Source organism: Anolis carolinensis, chromosome 1 (assembly GCF_035594765.1).
Source record: "Anolis carolinensis isolate JA03-04 chromosome 1, rAnoCar3.1.pri, whole genome shotgun sequence".
Classification (NCBI taxonomy): Eukaryota; Metazoa; Chordata; class Lepidosauria; order Squamata; family Dactyloidae; genus Anolis; species Anolis carolinensis.
The window spans coordinates 307,051,819-307,075,177 of NC_085841.1; the positions used below are offsets into that span (position 1 = coordinate 307,051,819).

The 23,359-nt window shown below is 39.4% G+C and overlaps 1 protein-coding gene across 7 annotated transcripts; it reads left to right on the forward strand.

Annotated features, from left to right (window-relative positions):
* The first annotated feature begins 6,310 nt into the window (after positions 1 to 6,310).
* Positions 6,311 to 22,396, forward strand: exd2 (exonuclease 3'-5' domain containing 2). 7 transcript variants are annotated; one of them, XM_008118135.3, is made up of 10 exons: positions 6,311 to 6,706; positions 8,793 to 8,920; positions 10,747 to 11,102; positions 12,300 to 12,559; positions 13,676 to 13,802; positions 16,500 to 16,825; positions 18,880 to 18,986; positions 19,670 to 19,805; positions 21,025 to 21,381; positions 22,023 to 22,396. In XM_008118135.3, the coding sequence occupies exons 3-10, from the start codon at positions 10,773 to 10,775 to the stop codon at positions 22,237 to 22,239; spliced, it is 1,860 nt and encodes a 619-aa protein (XP_008116342.2). In that variant the 5' UTR covers positions 6,311 to 6,706; positions 8,793 to 8,920; positions 10,747 to 10,772; the 3' UTR covers positions 22,240 to 22,396. The 7 variants fall into 7 exon arrangements, with proteins under 7 accessions (XP_008116342.2, XP_008116343.2, XP_008116344.2 ...); XM_008118136.3 differs by having other exon boundaries at positions 6,311 to 6,694; XM_008118137.3 differs by lacking the exon at positions 8,793 to 8,920 and having other exon boundaries at positions 10,707 to 11,102.
* The last annotated feature ends 963 nt before the right edge of the window (positions 22,397 to 23,359 follow it).

Sequence of the window (23,359 nt, forward strand, 5' to 3'; positions counted from 1 at the left end):
ATGACTCCATAGCACTGTGCTCTGGCAGTTCAAGTAGAGTTGTAGTTTCCCAAGGGGGTGTTTTTACACTGTCCAATGAATGCCGTTTGGCAGTACAGTAGAGTCTCACTTATCCAACATAAACGGGCCAGCAGAAAGTTGGATAAGCGAATATGTTGGATAATAAGGCGAGATTAAGAAAAAGCCTATTAAACATCAAAATAGGTTATGATTTTAGAAATTAAACACCAAAACATCATGTTATACAACAAATTTGACAGAAAAAGGAGTTCATTTCACATTAATGCTATGTAGTAATTACTGTATTTATGAATTTAGCACCAAAATATCACAATGCATTGAAAACATTGACTACAAAAATGCATTGGATAATCCAGAACGTTGGACAAGTGAGTGTTGGATAAGTGAGACTCTACTGTATTTTCACTTCCGAGGTTCAAGGCTACGGAATCCCTGGAGTTGTAGTTCCATATGGGGTGTAGCTTGTCGAATGAAAGCAATTTCACAGTACTTTCACTGCCAAGGCTCAGTGCTATGAAATGATGAGAATTGTAGTTTGTGGAGGCACCACTCTTTGGCAGAGAAGGCTCAAGACCTTGTGAAACTACAACTCCCATGACTCCATAGCACTGAGCCCTGGCAGTTCTAGTGGAGTTGTAGTTTCACAAGGGGTGCTTCTACACTGTTGAATGAATGCCATTTGACGTACTTTCACTGCCAAGGCTCAAGGCTATGGAGTTGTAGTTTCACAAGGGGCGTTTCTACAATCAATGGAATGCCGTTTGACAGCAGTTGCACTGCTGAGGCTCAAGGCCACAGAATCATGGGAGTTGTCGTTTTGGGGAAGCACCTGCACTCTTTGGCAGAGAAGGCTCAAGACTTTGCAGAACTACACCCCCCAGCATTGGGCAATATCAAAATATGTGTATTTTACTGAGGATTTTTATGATGATGATTGTTGACTATGTTGTGCCCTGCCTCAAGTGTGAAGAGAAACAATCAATATGATATAATAAATAAATAACTTTATCTCCCTGTGGGAACTCATGTTGTTGTTGTTTGTTATTATGATTATTATTATGGCACAAGTTATAATTTCACAGGAGTTGCATCTACACTGTAAAATGGCACCAACTTTAACTGCCATGGCTCACTGCTACAGAATCATGGGAGTTGTAGTTTGTGAGGCACCAGCATTTCTTGACAGATGAAGATCCAAGACCTTGCAAAACTACAACTCCCACAATTTCATAGCATTGAGTCAGGGCAATTTTAGTGGTGTAAATCAGCCTTCATTCTGCACCACAAGTGCCACTTTTTACATTTTTAAGTCAGGGTAGAGCATGAAGAGAAGGAATGATATGGGCAGAGGCGAACCCTGGGTACATCTACATTGTAGAATGAATGCATTTTGACACTACTTCAAGTGCCAGGGCTCAAGGTCATGGGATCCTGAGAGTTGTAGTATGGTGAGGCACCAGCACTCTTGAGCATAAAAAGCTAAAGACTTTGTAAAACTACATTTCCCAGGATTCATTGAGCCCTGGCAGTTAAAGTGGTATCAAACTGCCTACGATCTCTTTCTCACTTTTTGGGATCCCCGTGGGAAATAAAAGCTCCCTCCCATACACTTTGAAGTCTTATTAAAACGGGAAATAATATCCTATTTTGAAGGGGCTGACTTCCCTGACTCCAGGAAAATTAGTTGGCATGTTCCATATTCCTAAAAGGGAAAATGGCAAGCTGATAATTGTTATTGGGATGTGCAAACCGAGAAGATTGTGGTGACAGGGAGCCCTTGGAGCTTTCCCTCTTTCGTCGAGTGATTTCTCAGGAAATGTGCCAAACATGGCAGGTTTTATGAGGAAAAGATCCCTGCGGACTCACTGTTGGGAAAAGGATTTTGAAACTAATAGGAAGTGTGCCTGACATCGGATGCATCTACACAGTAGAATTAATGTAGTTTGATACCACTAACTGTCATCAAGAGTATGGAATCATGGGAGATATAATTTAAAAAGTCCTTATCCTTCCCTGCCAAAGAGTGCTGGTGCCTTACCAAACTGCAAATCCCATTATTCCAATGTATTGAGCCATAGCAGTTAAAGTTGGTGCCATAAGTTAAAAGGCGAATAAATAACAAGCCTCCTCGGGCAATGTTTTGAATCTGCCCTTTCAGGCAGAGCCAGAATAATTATCATGAATTAATACTTCTGAAACACCTTCTGGTTAGACTCCTGAAAGGATAATTTCATGTTAGTTTATTTCCATCAGCAAAGTTGCATTAGCAAGGCCATAGTAAAGATGCAAAGACTTAGGGTGCATCTACACTGTAGAATTAATGTGGTTTGACTCCATGGCTCAAGTTTATGTGATCATGGGAGGCATAGTTTGGTGAGGCATTAGCATTCTTTGGCAGGGAAAGTTACAGACCTTGTAAAATTACAGCTCCCACAATTCCACAGCATTGGGAAGTGGTATCAAATCACATTAACTCTGCAGTATAGTTGTACCTCTTAAGTCTTTGCATCACATTTCTCAGGTCATTTGGAGTTAAAGGGAACCCAGACTGTAGGAATGAGCCTAAGTAGATATAAGACAGGAATTTGAAGGCATCTGCTAACCAGAGGAAGGCATATGCTGGATCTGCCAAATGCCTAAAAATAATTGAATCCCACATGGCAGCAGTGAAAGAAGCAAAACATATTAGAGCAGAGAGATGATTAACATGATTCATGAAATATGTCATATTGATGCCTTTGACTTTATCTGTTTTGAGAATGCTTTGAAGTTATTTGTACTCACTGATAAGCAGAAGCAAATTGATATATTTTAACTTTTGCAGTAAGTCTTCTTGACAAGTTAGATTTAGAAAAATCTGCGATAAAAGAACCGCTCATTCAGATTTGAGGCCAGCTGTCACTAATTAAATTTAACTATTACAAACATCATTATGTAGATATGATACTGTAATGAATGTATGATTACCAGTATTTTAATATTTTACAAGTAAATTATTAATATCTAGCTCTCCTTATAGCTGTATGAATGTACACTTCATCTCCCCCATTATCTTATTGTGTATTTAAAAGGGATTGTTGTTGTACCAAGCAACACCTGCTGAAATTCCCTTTTCTACACAACCTATTAAATAAAGTACAGAACCTTCTTCTACGTGCTGTATTCCATAAGTAGAAGCTCCTGAATGTTAACTGGATGCATATAAAAGTCTGATGCATTGACTTTCATTTTCTGGAATGTTACAGTTTTTTAGATTTATTTTATTGCTCTTATAGTGCAGAATCCTCAGTTCAAAGCACAGATGCAATTGTTAGTCCCAACTAGCAAACTGACCAGATGGAATCAATGGGATTTGCTTCAGTGTTGACTTTCCCTTCAACATGTGACTCAATAGATCTATCTTGCATTTCAGCCCAGCTCTTGAATAAGAAAAGAGACAGCACTGTTCTAAACCAATGCAGCAGCTTACAAACATAAAATCTGCTTGACATAATATAATAATAATAATACTTTATTTATAGACCGCCCTATCTCCCCATAGGGATTCAGGGTGGCTTCCAGACAAAAAGGCAAACAGTCAGTGACTTGGTGATAAACAAACACATACATCAAAAACAGTGCAAGGTAATGTCATCAAAAATTCATAAATTACTAAACAAGAAAATGAAATTAATAATTAAATAAGCATAATTATCTAAACAGACATAAGCTCCATAAAAACCAATACCATCTTCCTCCTCTTCGCTTTCCTCTTTCCTCATTTGCCTGAATGAGCTCAAACGTTACTTACTTTCATTTATTTTTAATTCAACATTTATACTTGAATAAACAGTTACCTGGGTGGCATGATGAGCAGTCAAAGGATGTGTCATTTACCAGACTTGATTATGATAGTGATGCCATGAAGAACAAGGCTTTGCTGTGGTTGTGTCAAACCTGTACTTATCTCAAATATATCTTCCAACATGTCACAGATACAAACTGGGACATGGGTGGCCAGGCAACATCAAAAGGTGGTCAAGATAGCCACGGTTATCGATACAAAAACACACACAAACCTGGAGAGGCTACATCCATTTACTTTTGGCTGGATCTACACTGCCATATAATGCAGTTCAGTGCAGTTCCAACTGCTTTATATAGGTCTACACTGACCATAAAATGCAGTCCGAACTCCGTTAAATGGAATATAGATCCAGCCTTTGTCTAATCCTACTGAAAAGTAGCTGAGTGCAAGGTACTTTTGCAATCTGAACTCAGTTTGCACCAGTGGAATTGTTCAAAGAGGAAAAAGGGTGGTAGTGTTGGTGGTGGAGGAGGAAGAGGGAAAACTGGGACATTTAAAAACTATTTGAAGAACTGGGATGACAGAGGATTAATCAGAACTGTTTATGCCAAATCAGGACAGTTGGAGGTCATGGCAACAGGACTAAGACAGGATTGCTACTAAATCCCAACATTTTTGATCTTAAAAACATGGAAATCTTAACCGACACGCCACCACAGTTCCATTAGCATTCCACAGTGTCACACCAAACAAAGACAGCAACACCCCCCACCTCCAGCCATAACAATTTTCTTGCCAAACATCCTATAGTATTCATTCTAACCTTGAATATTGCATATGTTGAAAGATTCTGAGGTTCCATCTTAAATATTCAGAAGGAAAGGCTGGTGTAATAATGATGTTACTTATGCGGTCATTGAAAAAAGCAAGGATTTTTAGTAGAGGCCTGTATCCCATTTTAATCATTTCAGACAGAGAATTTTTCTTTGCCAAGAAACAAATGGTTTATAGTAAGGACTTGATAACCAATGTGAAGCATACTGGCATTCTTGTAAACAATTGATATAATTGTTGATATAATTAAGATTGAAAATATTGATATAATTAAGAATTTTCCATACTGTAGCATAGTTCATTAATCAGAATGGAGACTGCAGTAAAAAAATAGTACTGTGTTAAATAAAAAGCCATTCATAATCAAACTATGGGTAAGGTTGTGGTGATGAGGATTGTATTCATTTATATGAATACAAAAATGTCTCTCAAAAATGGGAGATAAGGCAGCTAACATTTTAAAAGAGGAGCTGTGGTGGTGCAATGGGTTAAACCCTTGTGCCGGTTGAACTGCTGACCTGAAGATTGGGTTGCTGACCTGAAGGTTGCCAGTTCGAATCCTTGAGATGGGGTGAGCTCCTGTCTAGCTTGAGGAGCTCCCGATGGTGCAGTGGGTTAAACCCTTGTGCTGGCAGGACTGCTGACCTGAAGGTTGCCGGTTTGAATCTAACCCGGAGAGTGCGCAGATAAGCTTCCTCTATCAGCTCCAGCTTCATGCGGGGACATGAGAGAAGCCTCCCACAAGGATGGTAAAAACATCAAAACATCTGGGTGTCCCCTGAGCAACGTCCTTGCAGACGGCCAATTCTTTCACACCAGAAGCTACTTGCAGTATGTTCTCAAGTCACTTCAGACACGATAAAAAAAAACATTTTAAAAAACAATATGCATTTTAAAACAATACTAAAACTTAGATAAAAGTATAAATATGCAAGTTAATTTAAAACCAATTAAACAATTTATAAAGTTCAAAACTAAAACAGTAAAATTCATTAAAAAGATTATACAAATTGTAAAACTGCACAGGGCATCACTAAAGACACGTCCTTGAACAGGAATAATTCTCTTTTCCCAGTGCTTGACCTGTTCAGAAAAAAAGCCATTTTCATAAGGCATGAGTGTGAATGCCTCCTTGTGCTTGGCACCAGAAGTGTTTTGCATTTCAAATTTTGTCTGACTTTGGAATATTTCCACAAGCATAGTGAGATATCTTTGAGATGGGGCCAAAAGCACAAAATTAATTTACACATATATTGTATACACGATATTATAAATCGTTTTGTGCAGGTAACAAAAAAAGTGTGTCTACTGACTGGACTATCAGGAAATGAAGCAGTCACTCTCTCAGCTACAATATAGACAAGGCCTGGGCCAACTTGGACCCTCCAGGCGTTTTGAACTTCAACTCCCACCATTCCTGACAGCCTCAGGCCCTTTCCTTTCCCCCCTCAGCCGCTTAAGCGGCTGAGGGGGGAAAGGAAGGGGCCTGAGGCTGTCAGGAATAATGGGAATTGAAGTCCAAAACGCCTGGAGGGCCCAAGTTGGCCCAGGCCTGGTGTAGCTGCACCGAGCTTCTCCATAGCCTTCCTGCTTTTTGCCTTGTTACGTAACCGCTGGCTTCATTTGCCTCACCGGATCCCGCTCCTTTTGGGGATCCATCCCTGGTTTTACGAGTCGCTCGCCTTGGGAGCCGTCATTTCAGTTGTCATTCCCGGCTCTTTAAATTGAATGCCTGAACGGACAACTGTCAATCTCCCTAATGGACATTACTGCCCTTTGTTTAAGTCACTGAAATGGACTACGCTACAGCCTGCGCAGGCGTGCCTGTTTGAACCAGGCCCTTGAGCGACTATAGTTCCACAGAACAGAAACCTACGTAGAAGCATCACTGCCGTACAATATGGCAGCGCCCTCTGCTTCGCCGAGCCCTTCAAAGCACGAGCGTACGTTCCTTCTTGGCTTGGGCCACAAACCCGGAAGCGTGCCTTTATAAACGACTCCCGGGAAGCGCAGAAGCTGTGGCGAAGGAGTTCCTTCTGGCATCAGGATCCGGTGAATACTCGCGTGAGCGACTTTTATTGATGGCTGTCGATAGTTGTAGATTTTTATAACGAGGGCTGTGCATGTGTATAAGTGATGCGTGTATATTATCAGTAACTGGGTAATTTCCTTCACTAGGGAGTCATGATATTGCTTAAAGCTTTACGGTGCCGCTTGTTTTCCTCCAAGTCTCGCCATAACTTTGAATACAGGAAGGGTTTTAAGAGGATGACAGTGAGAGGCTGCCTTATTATGACAGCTAAAAGCTTCTCCTCTGAAGCTGGATAATGCGAGGAACGTTCCCTTCTCTATTGCTTTCCTTGCTGTTTGTGTGTCTTCGGTCGTTTCTCACTTATGGCGACTCTCTCGTGGGGTTTTCTGGACAAGATTTGTTCAAGGGGCTTGCCCTTGCCTTCTCTGAGGCTGAGAGAGTGTGCCTCGCCCAAGGTCACTCCAGGGATTCCATCCTTGGTCTCCAGAGCCATACGACGCAGCTACATTGTCAAATTAATGCAGTTTAACACCACTGCCATGGATCAGTCTTGTGGAATGATGGAAGTTGTAGTTTGTTGAGATACCAGCACTCTCTGGCAGATAAGGCGAAAGACCTTGTGAAACTACGGATCCCAGGCATCCACAGTATTGAGCCTTGAGAATTAAAGAGGTGTCAAATTGCATTAATTAGACTGTAATGAGGCATGGGCAAACTTTGACCCTCTGGGTGTTTTGGACTTCAACTCCCACAATTCCTAACAGTATGCTATTAGGGATCATAGGAGTTGAAGTCCAAAACACCCAAAAGGCTGAAGTTTCCCCATGCCTGGTGTAGATGCATCTATAGGCCATCACTCAAACCACTACAACTCATTGGCTCATTGCTTTCCTTTTAAGAATGGGATGAACTGTTTCGCTATCATTACTTACATTAGTTTGATGCATTTAACACAGTGGTTCCCAACCTTTTTTTGACCAGGGACCACTCTCCAACATTAGTACCAAAAGGGTTATGAATCAGCTTTTCATCAACTTTAAATTCAGTTTGGTTATTTGGGGTGCTGATTCAGAAAATTGCATTGGATAGACCACATCAGCTCTAGTTTCTGATACAAAGCATATGCCATCTGGTAGTCACCATCTGCTCTTCCACAGAAAACCATATTTAATAATCTAGAGCTGATGTGGTCTATCCAATGCAATTTTCTGAATCAGGACCCCAAATAACCCCAGGAGCAGGCCTAAAAACAAAGACATCAAGGCACCCCCATTTCCAGATGCCACATACACCGGCTTCGCTCAGTGGGAGGGAGGGAAGAGGAGAAGCAGGTGGGTTGTTGTTGTGCCTTTTGTGGGTAGCCTGCCTCTCCCCTCCGGACATCCCTGTGGCCTCAGCACGGTAAGAGGATTTCACGAGACCAGTCACTCTTGTAACAGTGTTGTAACGGTGAGGCTATGGACCATATTTTAGTTCTTGGGGACCACTGGTGGTCCACAGACCACAGGTAGGGAACCAATGATTTAACATGTATGTAATGAGAACTGCAAGTCTCTCTAAATGCTAAGGCTGAAGCCCAGATGTAAGAATATATTATTCTGTTCTGTATGTACATTTCAGTCTTGACTAAACTGATGGAATGGGCTCTTAGATGACAGACTGGAATAATTGAAGTGTTGGACTCTTTCAATACGCATCAAGCTGACCGGCAGCACTCTTTAGGAAGTGATAATGGGAAAATAAGACAGTTGATAGCACTTGCAAGGAAAACAGAACACATGGAAAGAAAATTGCCCAGAGATTCACCAACCGAAATAAAGGGGCTTGGTCCTAATTTGTCAATTAAAAGGAATTGCTGTTCTCTTTTTACCCATTGGAGGTAGTTACAGATTGGAACTGTGAATGTTTGTAAAATTGTTCATATTTATATATTGCTTTTCCTGAGGGAGCTCAAGATATCACAGGTAATCTGCCACAATTTGACAAGTTTCTAGAGAAACTGATATAAATCTCAAATGGTCAAAGGACTTCAAATATCAAATGGCTAAAGGAAAAACACACACACACATTTCTGAATGTTTGGCTTTGTTTTATTTACTAACAAGGACTCTTCCCCAGGAAATGGGCCTGTGCAGCATGCTAAGCGATGGAAAACTTCTTTTAAGTAGCTCAATATGACTGATTCAAATGAAGGGAATGCTTGGACATCTCCTCAAAAATGGCTCTTTGTCATCATCGTGCTTAGGGTAACACCTTGGAATATTTGAACTTGTTGATGTTTTTGTAATGTTTGTTTTTCCTTTTGAATTTGTTTGTTCCTTTGGCCTTGTGTAGTATTTACTGTATCCTGGATTTAGCTGTTGTCCAGTCTCCCTTTGGAAGGCTGTGGTTAATCTGTCTAATTATACTATGTAACAAATTTGAAAATTATTTTGTTCCTCGTTTGAAAGTGTTATTTGCTGTTTAATTGTGCGGAACATACTTTGAAAGTACAGGTAGTTGTTATATTCCAGAAACTTTCGATTTTGTGACTGCTACAAACTATGTTGAATTGGTTGATACTCTATATTCATTGGAAAACGGTTGCAAAATGTGATGCGGGATGTCCCACAAAAACATTTTTTTTGCAGTTTAATAAATCTTTTCTGTGTTTTTATGGTAGAACCAATTAGGAAATTGCATTTATAATACAGGAACAAAAATCACATAGTGTTATTTTAGATGCCCTGCCCCTTTTCTCCCAAAGGCAGACATGAGAGCTATCCATTGCTCAGAGATGGGTAACATTTTTTTTAGCCTGAAGTCTTTGCTTGTAGCTAACTTTCTTCCAGGCTGCATACCAAAGGTGGTTGGAGCTAGGCAACTTCACGTACTCTAATTCACTTTTATACTTACACATGCACACAGAGTGGAGTAGATCTGTGAGTTTAATACAACCATAATGTAGCAGTATTCCCCTCCTGAAAAATATTAAATGTGGATGTCCATATTTTCTCCTGGCATTGTGTACTTTATCCTTATTTTCAAAAAGGAGATAAACTAACAAATAATTGTTTCCTTTCTCTGGCCTTAAAATTCTGGTGAGGTCCAGGAAGTTTCTAGGTCCTGAGTACAGTCAGGGTTGTGTCTGGGCTTTAAAATATTTCCTTGTAATTCATAAGATAAGATACTATGAATTTCTACGAACGGGCGAAACAACCCCCCATAATTATCTGTAGAATTTGCAACCAGTTTGTTAACTGTTGCATGTTTTAGTTGCACATTTAATGAGACACAATAATTTAGAACACAGTCTTACATATTTATAATCCCACTGAGTATAAGGGAGCATTCTCTTAAGCTTTCCAAACTTCAGTGTGTCTGTGTGTCATTCAAATGTAATGAGAAACCTTTGAGTCTATGTGAAATAAGCAATAAATCATATAGTTGAATATATATACATTATTATTATTATTATTGTTGTTGTTGTTGTCATTATTGTTATTTTTATCATATTTATACCCTGCTTAGTCTCTTATAGAGAAGAGTAAAAGTGGCTTAACATAAATACATTAGCATACAATTTAAAATATACAAATATGCAAACAGAATTAAATATAAACAGTATAAAAATTTTCACAGTTAAAATCAATTAAAGCATATTCAAAGTTAAAAACCATAGCACCCACTGACTAGATCTTAGAAAGGTTTTCATGAGATACGTTGTGTCCCCATACATTTCGTTATTAAAATTTATGTATGTGTTTGTGTCTCTTATAAGGGCTTGATTTACCCTCAGGTTTGCTAGGAAAACTGAATTACTGTGTCATGAAATGATGCAATCTAAAAAGGTGTGTCACTAACATGAAATGTTTGGAAAGCTCTGTTCCAAGGTAAATAGATACAAAATTATCATCTTAAGAGCTGCGTCACCCCAACATGATTTTAAGATTTAATATATTTCCATAAAGTTAAAATTATTTCCTTCATATAAGTTATATTTCTTTAAATGTTCTCCTTAATGTTAACTGTTCTAATGTAACATTTTTTCAGGTTACAAGATGACAATGTAATGCCATTTTCCCTCCCGCAGATGACGTAGTGCACGGGAGTAGAAAAATGTCCAGACAAACAGCCGTTGCTGTTACTGTGGGCACGCTGTTAGGCATTGCAGCAGGAGGGCTAGTTTTTTGGAAAGTCTTCCAACGGCGAAAAGACAAAACCTGTGTTGTGCTTCGTCAAAGAGAAACTCTTAAGAAACAAGAAAAGGAATGTCTCTCAGAAGAGGATTGTCTTCCATCCATACCGTCTTCCACAATTCCCTGGGTGCAGAAGATTCTTAAAGCAGACGTGGTGGTCATTTCTGAAGCAGAAAAATGGAAAGAGGTGGAACCTTTACTACAAAAAGAGCTGGAATATTGTCCAGTTCTTGGTATTGACTGTGAGTGGGTAAGTTTTAGAGATGTGGGAAATGTCTGTTTCCCTGGCACCTTACAATGATCACAAGTTTCAGCTCAGTGACATTTGGTCACTGTTAGACCTTGAAATTAGGTTGAGAAGCCATTACAGGAGCTTAAAGTATAAATGACTGCTGGACTTGGCTGATCACTGCCAGTGTATCACTGCCTGAAGATCAGAGTCCTGCTGAGATTGCATGAGGTACATAGCCAGACCGACACATTCTGCATTCAGTGGGAACTTGTCCAGACTATAGAGTGCAGATTCCTGACATGGTTAGATAATTTGAGACTCTAAACCAGGGGTCCCCAAACTAAGGCCCGGGGGCCGGATGTGGCCCTCCAAGGTCATTTACCCGGCCCCTGCCTTCAGTTTTATAATATAATATTTTTATATCAGTTTTAATAATATAATATATTGTATATACATATAATATTGATAATAATCTTATGTTATACAATATAATACTAATAGTAATACCATATAATAATATTAATTATGTTATATATTACATATTATATAATAGTATAGTGGTATAGTTCAATATAGTAATATATAATGCTAATATTGTGCTATGCTAATAATATAATATATTGTATGTACATACAGCTGCTCTGAGTCCCCTTCGGGGTGAGAAGGGTGGGATATAAATGTAGTAAATAAATGCAGTAAATAAATAATTAATTTTAGACTTGGGCTCGGCCATAGTCTGACATGACTTGAAGGCACACAACAACAACAACAACAATCCTAATTAACTTGACTATCTCATTGGCCAGAAGCAGGCCCACACTTTCCATTGAAATCCTAATAGGTTTATGTTGGTTAAAATTGTTTTCATTTTTAAATATTGTATTTTTTCGTTGTTGTTGTTGTTGCACTACAAATAAGACATGTGCAGTATGCATAGGAATTTGTTTGTATTTTTTTTCAAATGATAATTCGGCCCCTCAACAGTCTGAAGGATTGTGGACCGGCCCTCTGCTTAAAAAGTTTGGGGACCCCTGCTCTAAACATTTATGGACTACTCTTGCCATCATCCCTTATTAATGGCAGTGATGGGAAGGTAAACTCTGTTCCCAATAGGTTTGCGCTAGAATGCTGAATAGCTTTGCCCCCCCAAAAGTACATGTTTTCTATTCCTGTGGTATATAATTCTATTCAAATTGAATCCATTCATTCCTCTAGGTTTCTGCAGATGGAAAGAAAGCCAAGCCTGTTTCTCTCTTGCAACTAGCTGTTGCCAGTGGTCTTTGTATTCTTCTTCGCTTGACCCATCTGACCATTGATGGACAGGTTCTTCCAAAGACGTTGCTTCACATTCTAGGAAGTGGTAGCATCCTAAAAGTTGGGGTAGGATGTTGGGAAGATGCCTACAAGTTACTTCGTGACTATGGTGTAATAGTCAAAGGGACTGTGGACCTCCGGTATCTGGCTATGAGACAGAGGTGTGTATCTTGACATGACATCTGCTTACCTGGGTTGTCAGATACAAGTTTTTTTTCTTAATATGTTTTTATTTTAAACACCAGTAGAATAATATCAAAAGCCATCACCATTTCAATATACATATCGAATGATATATTCTTAGTAATATTATCCTTGCTAATTTCACCTTTATCTCCCACTTGTGTCTATTGGTTTTTCAGATACAAGTTGGCTATCCCAGAAGGATGTAAATGAGTCTTTTTTTTTGATAGGGGGCATAGTTATGTGGTCCATAGTCCACATGTAGTCTGCAAGGGTCTTTAGGGACATAATTCTCCATTTAAAGACACCTACACTTTTTAAAGGGCCAAAACCATATTTTTGTAAAGCCTAACCTTCTGGTCATTTGTTGTTTTGTAAAAAAATATGGGTGTGGCTTTTAGCTAAGCTAAAATGGGAGCAGGTGTGGGCCCAAGAACCTCTACTGTTACCTGTATCTACTTTCGATTGATATTGATATTAAATGCAGTAGTAAATCTTTCCTTTAATAATAATTTTAAATGCAGGGTGTAGCTCCCAGGCATGTGTGAGAAAAGAGGCATTACTGCTTGAAGTCAGTAATCTGCCCCCTGAAAGAGCATTTCCTTTAGTTGCCTAAATTTCTAGTATTGATCATTTTATTTTAGAGAGTGGGTAGTTGGAAATTGTTCACAACTGGAACTTTTAAGTTGTTGTTTCCTTGGTAACTGCCAGCTTCTTTTCTTTAGATAGCTACCATATCCCAAAGATACCATATACATTATGTCTAAGTGCTCAACCAAAGCTTTCAGTTGATATCATGCTTAGACATTTGGGAAATGAAGAGAAATTTCATTAGGGGTTCACATCCCCATATAGCTCCTTTTGAAATGCCTGTGTTTATAGGATTGTGTTATATATATAGCTTTTCATTTTTTGATTTAAAAATTGCAAATGTGAAATGACTTCAGGAAAGAGTTAATAGCAGTGGCAATTTAGATCTGTGCTTAGACTGAGCTGAGGAAAATATAGATATCACTCTCTTCAAAAGCCATTTTGTTTGACAAGATGAAAATAATTCTTCCTTTTCCCCCTTCCTATATCTGCAAAACCTAAAGAAAGGCCCTTCCCCAAAATGGACTCAGCCTGAAATCTCTTGCTGAGAAGATCCTCAACTACTCACTTGACAAGTCTTTCCATCTCCGCTGCAGTAATTGGGAGGTAGAAGAACTGGCTGAAGAACAGGTCTGTTTGTTTCTTCTTCTATCACTTTGGAACAGTATTCGCTCTAGTTAAAGCTCACCAACATTTCTTGCTCATTTATAGTGATTGTTGAACTTCTCTTTTGAAAAGGTTGCAGGGGAGGGGACCCAAATGGACATCAAATACAAATTATTTGAGCATAAGATGGGAGCGAAGCCCTTTTAAGTATCTTTTTGGCCACTCTTTATTTGCTTGAGGTCCACAATGGCATTGATCTGGCCTCTTCAACCTGCTGCCTTCCAGGTGTTTGTGCCTCCAACCCAGATGTCCTAGCCAACTTGTTCAATGGTCAGGAACTCTGGGAGCTGAAGTCCAAAACACTAGAAGGGCTGAAGGTCAAAGAGACCAGCCTTAAGAGTCTAAAGTCGTAAAAATTGAAATGGGTTTAAACATTTGTCATAGCAGATGGTATAAATATAGGGTCAAGACCAGTTGTGTTTACAGGCAATTCCCTTATCCTACATGTCTTGTTGAGTAGTTTTGTTACAATTGTCAATTGATTAATATCCTGCCTTGGGATCCAAGGCAACTTATGAAAGTAAAATATTAATTGCAGTCTGGGCTTGGATTTTTTGAAATTTTGTTTTGTGTATTTTAATATGTATTGTATGAAAACATGCTTTAATATGTATATTTTACAGAGTGTTTTTTAAATGATTGTGTTTTGATTGTGTGTTTTAGCAATGTTGTAACCCGCCTCAAGCTGTGAGGAGGGGCGGGTAAGAAATAAAATTATTATTATTATTATTATTATTATTATTATTATTATTATTATTACGACTACTATTAAAAGCAGTAGCAAGCAAAGCAAGTTCTAACCTCCTGGGTGGTTCATATCAAATCTTCCTTGGTACAGCAAAACTAAAGAAGTACTCTTACACACAGAGCTTGATCATGCTTCACTCTTACTGGCAACTGCTGAGTAAGTAAGCTGATTTCAATGGGAAAATAGTCACTGCATTGATCCAGTGTTTTCAGCTATGGGGGTAATGATTCCCAAATTGGAGCTGTTCTGTGATCACTTTGTACATCAGATGTGAGAATTGTATGGCCCTTCAGATGTTCTTAAACAACAGTTCACACCATTCCTTGGTACTGGGTCTACTGGCCAGGGCATTTGAGAGTCAACAACATCTGGAAGGCTGCATGATTCGTAGCCCTGTTGGTTAATCTTTTGTCAAAGCTTCCCACTTCTGTGTTTTCATGAAGTTGTTTGTCAATGAGAGGCTGGTGACATAGGGACAAGACAGTTAGAAAAATCCCATCTGGAATAGCTATGTGAGGAGTGTTGGAAGTCTAGCAGCATGCAGTTTCTTTAATAATTTATTTAGTCCCCAAATGAAATTTATTAAGACATGTATGTCAGCCTCTGCTGGTTATTAATAAAAATAATAAAGGCTAAGTCACTGTAAAGCCCATAGATTTTTTTAAAAAAAATCATAGTTGAGTAATACTATAACTTTATTAGACCCACCAAAAGTGTAAAAGTTCTTCAGAACTTTTCACTGGGCTGACTGTACAAAAATTAAGGAATAGGAGTTATTTTTTAAAAGCCCAAAAAGTGGCCAATATACTTGACAAAATCTCTGCCTCTGTAACTGCAAGATGGCTACTCTAGTCTTGGTGAAGAAAAAAGGTGCTAAAGTTATCAGTTTTTAACCTGTGATGCATCTCAATGCTTTATTTCCTCCACCATTGACTGCAGGGTGAGTCGACATCAATTAATAGTATTTTGATGGTTGTTATAGATATCCTTTTTTGTACTTACATTGTGAACTTGGCTTCTTTCTCACAACATATAGCTCCAGGCATGTTTTGCCCTGTCAGGCAGTTACACAGCGAAATCACACGTCAGCATCCCTACGTTTTTTACTCTTATTTTCACAGCATCTTGCCTTTCAAGATATATGGCCCCTCATCTAGCCATTTTTCTTTTAATATTGGCAAGTTTCAAGTTGTATCAAAAAGTCTACTTTGATTTCCAGTATTTTGGTCAAACACTATACAATAGTTGCAACCTAGTACCTTAATATTTAATTTATATATGAAGATTATCAGTAAGAATACAGGTAATAGAAATAAATAGATACAGTAGAGTCTCACTTATCCAACACTCGCTTATCCAACGTTCTGGATTATCCAATGCATTTTTGTAGTCAATGTTTTCAATACATTGTGATATTTTGGTGCTAAATTCGTAAATACAGTAACTACTACATAGCATTACTGCGTATTGAACTACTTTTTCTGTCAAATTTGTTGTATAACATGATGTTTTGGTGCTTAATTTGTAAAATCATAACCTAATTTAATGTTTAATAGGCTTTTCCTTAATCTCTCCTTATTATCCAAAATATTCACTTATCCAACGTTCTGCCGGCCCATTTATGTTGGATAAGCGAGACTCTACTGTACGTTAACACAGAATGAACATCGGCCATACACACTGGTTACATAACAGTTCGCAGAAGGTGCTTTGTGATATTTCTAACAGAAATAGAAATTTGAAATGTTACTACTAATAGAGGTGTGTATAGGAAAAGGTATTTCCATATGTGGCAGCTCTTAAGAATCATAAATATGTCATTTTCTGATTCTTATTCATTATTTTTCCCTTTAGGGATATACTCAAATACATGGCTGCAAATATAATGTGCAGTTCTTGCTTTCCCCCCTCAGATTACGTATGCTGCTAGAGATGCCCAGGTATCTGTAGCTCTATTTCTCCATCTCTTGGGATTGCCCTGCATCTCTCCTGCAGCAGATAGTGAAGATACTCTTCCAGTTTGGGAAAAGGCCCTGAAGAGGTGTCAAGGCTTGGTGGATGTGCCCTTCAAAGGAAGAAACAGCATTGGTGGCCTTGGAGAGGATGAAAACAATGGAGACTTGGAGCAAAAACGAAAGTCTCCTAAAGAACAATCTAGTGTGCAGTCCACAGTCAACCAACAAACGAAAGACCCTCGGAAGCACAAGCGAAAGCCCCTGGGAGTAGGATATTCTGCTAGGTAGTTGACTATACCTTTCTACCTTTTAAAAATGGTCCTAGAAGTAGAGTTTTCTGGCCAAACTTTAATAGCTAAGCGTTTCCTGCTGTGGAGTATCTTATTAGAGATAACAGTTTAATCCTTGAAAATGAAAGTGAAGTATCTGCAAGGAGAGTGAAGTATCAGTGGAGCACTAAGATCCTTGGCTGTGGTTCATGAATATTTACACCGAGTGGGCCTTCTCTGCAGCAAATGAGACATCAAATGAGAATAATAAGGGATGAAATTAGTTTACCACTTGGTGATTGTCAGGCATTCCTTCATATTTTTATGAACAAGGTGTTACGGGTTTGTAGAAAAACAAACTGCATGCAGTCCTGTCCAGACTTATCCAGCCCTTTGTTGTATCCACAATGAGCAAAAGAAAAACAAGCCACGAAAATGGAAGAGAAAATCAAAATTTACTCTTAAGTAGCAGAGTCAAAAATCATAATAAAACTTCCAGCAACAAAAACTCACATAGTCTCTTGCATTAAATTCATGCATCTTCATAGTAGGCTCTCAGCAAGCATTCAGTAAGTCCCCAGTAAGTCCCCAAAAGACATTACAAACATTTCCCAGATATACCCCATTCAGGGAGTGGCTCAAGCCTGTTAGCCCTGATTGTTCCAATTACTCAACCATGAGTTGTAATTGACCAGGTGTTTTTCTCTTAACACACACATACACAAGTAGTGATCCCACAGAAACTTAGTCACATACATGCATATACAGTAATACAAGGTAGTTGCTTGAGTTATTCAGTCAATAGCAAAGAGAGGAGGAATGCAGAAGGAAGAGGAAAATAAATTTGGGTACTGTGTTGTCGAAGGCTGTCATGGCCAGAATCACTGGGTTACTGTGAGTTTTCTGGGCTGTATGGCCATGTTCCAGAAGCATTCTGTCCTGAAGTTTCACCTGCATCTGGCAGGCATCCTCAGAGGTTGTGAAGTCTGTTGGAAACTAGGGTTTATAATATATCAGTGGAATATCCAGGGTGGGAGAAAGAACTCTTGTCTGGTTGATGCTGCAATTTGCCACTTGGATTAGCATTTAATGGCCTTACAGTTTGAAGGCCTGGCTGCTTGCTGCCTGGGGGAAGGTGTTAGCTGGCCCTGATTGATTCTTGTCTCTGCTATGGCTGATTTCTCTGGTTGAATTAGTCTGCAGTGCCTTTCATGTTCCTTGATTCGTGTTTGAGCAATGCTGCGTTTGATGGTCCCTATGTAGACTTGTCTACAGCTGCACAGCATACAGTAGACTCCTGTAGAGGTGAGAGGACCCCTCTTGTTGTTTGCTGAACATAACATTTATTGGATTTTCTTAGTGGGTCTGTTGTGTTTCTTCATCAGCTTCCCTATGCTGTCAGTGGTTCCCTTGATGTATGGTAAGAAGACTTTTCCTCTGGGTAGATCTTTGTCTTTACTCTCGTGGCATGTTCTTGGTCTTGCAGCTCTTCGGATGTCTGTGGTGGAGTATCCATTGGCCAGTAGAGCCCAGTTTAGTTGGTTCAGTTCATTACAAACTTGGGTACATTACAATTAAATAGTGGCATATCATGGTCATAAAAATGGCCACTGATGAGGGCTGTAGTTAGAAGAGAGAAGTCAGACAAACATTGATCACAGCTAGGCTCACAAGGCAGAAGGTTTCTTAAATCACTGATGGAAATGGTATGGTGTTTGGAAGAACCTTGCAGCATTTGATCCCAGTCAAGTTCATGTTCCCTGCATTCCATTTCTGATAAATGCCCAAAGAAAATTGGTTTTCCTATCAATTGTGCTGCATTTCTTTGAAGTCCACAATGTTTGGTTGGTCTAAAATTATGACAGTTCACAAGTTCACTGGGACCTAACTTCACAATAAATGTGCAACAGATTGACACTTTACTCTGAAGTTCTGTGGAGTTTTGCTACTATGTGTAGACAATGATGTCTGTATCATTTAGCTTTATTACAGAGGCATTTGTGAGTACTAAGAGGAAGTGTTTATTTTGCACAAGGGAAGTGTGCATTTCTTTGCATTTGTTTTCACAGGAAGTCTCCCTTATATGACAACTGTTTCTTACATGCACCAGATGGACAACCTCTATGCACATGTGATCGCAAGAAAGCCCAATGGTACCTTGACAAGGGCATTGGAGGTTTGTATTCTATTTTTTGTAACTACTCAACAAAAGGTTGGAAATTCAGTTGGTGTGAGATATATATGTGTGTGTGTATCTCTTGTGTGTGATTTAAAATCTGTAGTTATAAAAAGGTTTTCAAATACTTAATATATATTGGCATAATGGTTTAGATCTGACATTTGAGATACGTCTGTAGGCCAGTCTGCTGGAACTCATTAAGTTGCTTTATCCAGCCTATAGTGATATACCCTTTGCAACTTCATAACCCCATTTTGGCCACTTGATTCCTACATCCTTCAGTTTTTTTAAATCGTCTTCAGATATAATTCAGCTACCATTTGGATGAATGAGGGCCAAATCCAGGCTGTGGCCCCAAAGAAAATCAAGCTGACGTGGTTTTAAGTCAGTGGTTCTCAGTCTGGGAATCATAATTGGTAAACTGGCTGGGATTTCTGGGAGTTGTAGGCCAAAAACATCTGGGGACCCCAGGTTGAGAACCACTGTTTTAAGTATTTATAATACTGGTGTCTAGAGAAGCAGAGAGGGTCTGTTGCAAATCACTCTCCTCAACTCTAGTTAACGTAGCCAATAGTAAGGAGTGTTGGAAGTCTAGCAGCATCTTGTAATCCACGCACATTCTCCATTCCTGATGTAGCAGAAACTAAATGTTAAACGCTTGCTTCTTCTTCCCCTGCCAGAGTTGGTGAGCATGGACCCATTTATTGTGAGGCTGAAGTTTGAACCTTCTGGGCGTCCTGAATCGAAAGTGGATTACTACTTGACAGTCAAACAGAACCTGTGCGTTGTGTGTGGCAAAACAGAATCGTACATCCGGTGAGTTGTCCTATGAGGATACTTCAGTCTCATGCAACAAAATTCTCTCCCCTTCTCATTTTCAATCAAAATTGTTAATTTAATTTTAAAAATAAAACAAACAAAAAAAGCTACAGAAGCCGGTAAACATGATGCAGCGAGGAGAGAAGGGGTTAACTTGACAAACACTATAGAGCAAGTTCTGTGGAAAAACATATTCAGAGTGGGGTAGATTTGTCATGTCATCAGTCCACTATGGAACATAAGAAGTTGTCTAGACCAAAATAATAGAGGTGAAGCTAAGCCAAAGTTTCTGTTGTGTTGATTTTATTGAAGAATTCAAAGTAGCATTGAATGCAATGAATATGTATATTTGGACACGACTGGAATTACCCACTCAGTCACTGGAATCCAGTGCTTCTTATGTAGAGTCTACTACTGGAAATATAGGTAGGTGTTATACTAGATGGAATATTCTTTAATCTGAGTTATAAAGGTTAGGACTTCAGATGATATTTGTCAAAATATGATAAAATAATATATAAACACATGATAAAATAATGTGAAAATTTATTAATAAAGATGTAGTCCAGCAATACAGTTGGAGTATGGAACAAATGATCACAGATTAACAAGAAAGTAGTATTTCTATCAATCAAGTTGTATTTCTATCAAGCATCTCTTTCTTACATGTGCCTACATATTGCTGTATTCACTCAAGCATAGTTCTTCATGCAAATTGGCACTTCATTGCCATATCTCTCTCTAATACTCAACTTTAATTCCAGTTCTAACTCATTTCTTAAAAGCCAACTGGATTCTGATCTCCAGAGATGCTAATGTACAGTTACAGATTAGCCATCAAGAGTGCCTCTCCTGACATATCTTAAAAGGAGTCCTGATACAGTGACAGCAAGTAAACAAGTTGTATAATTATTTACATTGAATATGGCTAAATTATCCTGCAATTCCAATGTGTTTTGGGCTGCACTTTCCACAATCCACTATCATTGGCTATACTGGATGGGATTTCTGAAAGCTGAAGTCAAAGTACTTTGAGAGCCAAAGGCTCCCTACCCTGGCTGTAGCAGGTGATCTGAAATTAACTTCCTTTGCGTTTTGTGGGATTTACTTCCAGACAAAGAGGTATAGGATTGCCACCTCAGTGAATGAGGGATCTCAGGCTTTTTCTGAGTTGCTGACAGTTAACTATTCCCAACCATTGTGGTTTCTTCAACAGAAAGAACATAGTACCTCATGAATATCGGAAGCACTTCCCTCTCCAAATGAAAGACCACAGCTCCCATGATGTGCTCCTCCTTTGCACAGCTTGTCATGCTATCTCCAATTACTATGATAACCATCTCAAGCAGCAGCTAGCTGAGGAGTTTGGTGCCCCCATTGGTTGTGAGGAAGGGGTCCGCCTCCTTGAAGATCCCATTCGCAGGCAGGTCCGTTCAGCGGCCAGAGCTCTTTTGAATGCAGATAATCTGCCTAGTGCCAGGAAAGAGGAATTGTTACAAGTGATCAAGGATTATTTTGAGTCTGCAGACATTTCCCCAGAAATGCTGCAGGAAGCTGCTGGACTAGAAACCAGGTATGTTCCTTGGATATTCCCCTTTCTCTCTGTCTCCTGCCTTAAAACATTGTTCAGGGCTCTTGCTAACCAGTCATGCCTTTTTCCAGGGTACTCTATTTTATCTTTCTTGCTTCCAAAATGTTCAGCAGCAGTCTATGTGTACCGAACATCCTCAACTTGCATTGTTTTAGAGCTTTTCTCTTTTAGGTGCTTTTTCTAAACTCTTTTGTGCTTCTTCAAACCTTTGTCTTCCCCCAAACCTACTGATCGTTTTATCTCATGCACAAATTGTTTGTTTTGACTACATAGGAATACACACTTGGTGAACTTAACTTGCTCAGAGTATAGGAATTGCTTTATTTGGCTACAAGTTGACTTTACTCTCATAGCTTTCCCCATGGAGGCTTGATCTTTTAAGGAAGGTCATAATTTTGTTCACAAAGCTTTTCCTTGGCCCTATGACAGAACTTCAGTCTTTCTGGCTTATGACATAGTCATGAGTGTCAATTTTTAGTATATTCAAAACTCTAGAATTATGCTCTGGGTAATTTGAATGGGCTTGTGGATAGGAAGCCAAAACCCAATGGTCCATTATGTGCTTTGGCACTCCAAGAGACCCTATGCTTATCTGAATCTAAGTTTTGTTTATATCCTTTTAGGATTTTTAATGAGAGCTATATGCCACATGGCCTGAAAGTAGTGCACCGTTTTGCTAAAGGGGGGCTGCTCTCCCTCATGCAGCTGGAGCGGCGCTGGCGTCAACACTTCTTGGATGTTATGCAGCCCAAATATCTTCCCGAGCAGTGGTCTGTGGATCACAATCATGACAAGCTGATCCGAAAGTATGGAGAAGATTTTGAGATTGAACTCTGTTAAAGATTTATGCTTCCAAATCGCTACTGACTAGACAGACTGGCGATGACCTTGGAAAAGATAACCTGAGGGGTCTCCTTTGGACTTCCATATTGACTGGGCAAAATCCTGCTCAAAATATCTCGTTCCTTTGGAAACTAATACCGGTATTAACTGAAAACACTGTTGTAGAGAGAAATGTTTTATTTTTTAAGCAAACTTTTAATTATGAATTGAATGGATTCTGAGTCTACAAGCCATATCTGTGGTGGGAGCAAGAATGAGTAAAACATTTTGTTGCCATGTAACAGGTAAATCACTTCTGATCCCAGGCATCATAGCGGACTGAAATCTTCCTCTTTTAATTTTCTTTGTGGACTATGGATATAACAGAGTATAATGGTACTGGGTAATATGCTGGATTCAATGCTGCTGGGGTCAGCATCCCAGACCTATGCACTACAGAACCCATCCATTTAGGGTCAAACACTGCTCAAGCTGGTTGACAGTGTGGCATTGGGGAAGTGATGGATTTCGATCGATTTGAAAGCCATTTTTGTGCCAAACCGCTAAACCATCACCATTCCTTTGTTGGCAGGATTAGGCACATGCATATTTGTTATTTTCTGTTAATTGGTTTCATCACTAGAATCATAGACTCATAGAGTTGGAGGAGATCTCGTGGGCCATCCAGTCCAACCCACTGCCAAAAAGCAGGAAAATCACATCCAAAGCACCCCCAACAGATGGCCATCCATCCTCTGTTTAAGAGCCTCCAAAGAAGGAGTCTCCACCATGTTCCGGGGCAGAGAGCTCCACTGCTGAACAGCTCTCACAATTCTTCCTAATGTTCAGGTGGAATTCCCTTTCCTGTAATTTGAAGCCATAGTCTCTAGGGCAGCAGAAAATAAGCTTCCTCCCTCCTCCCTATGACTTCCCCTCACATACAAGGCCATCATGTCTCCTCTCAGCTTTCTCTTCTGCAGGCTAAATATACCCAGCTCTTGAAACCGCTCCTCATAGGGCTTGTTCTCCAGACCCTTGATCATTTTAGTCACCCTCCTCTGGACATATTCCAGCTTGTCAACATCTCTCTTAAATTGTGGTGCTCAGAATTGGACACAGTATTCCAAGTGCGGTCTGA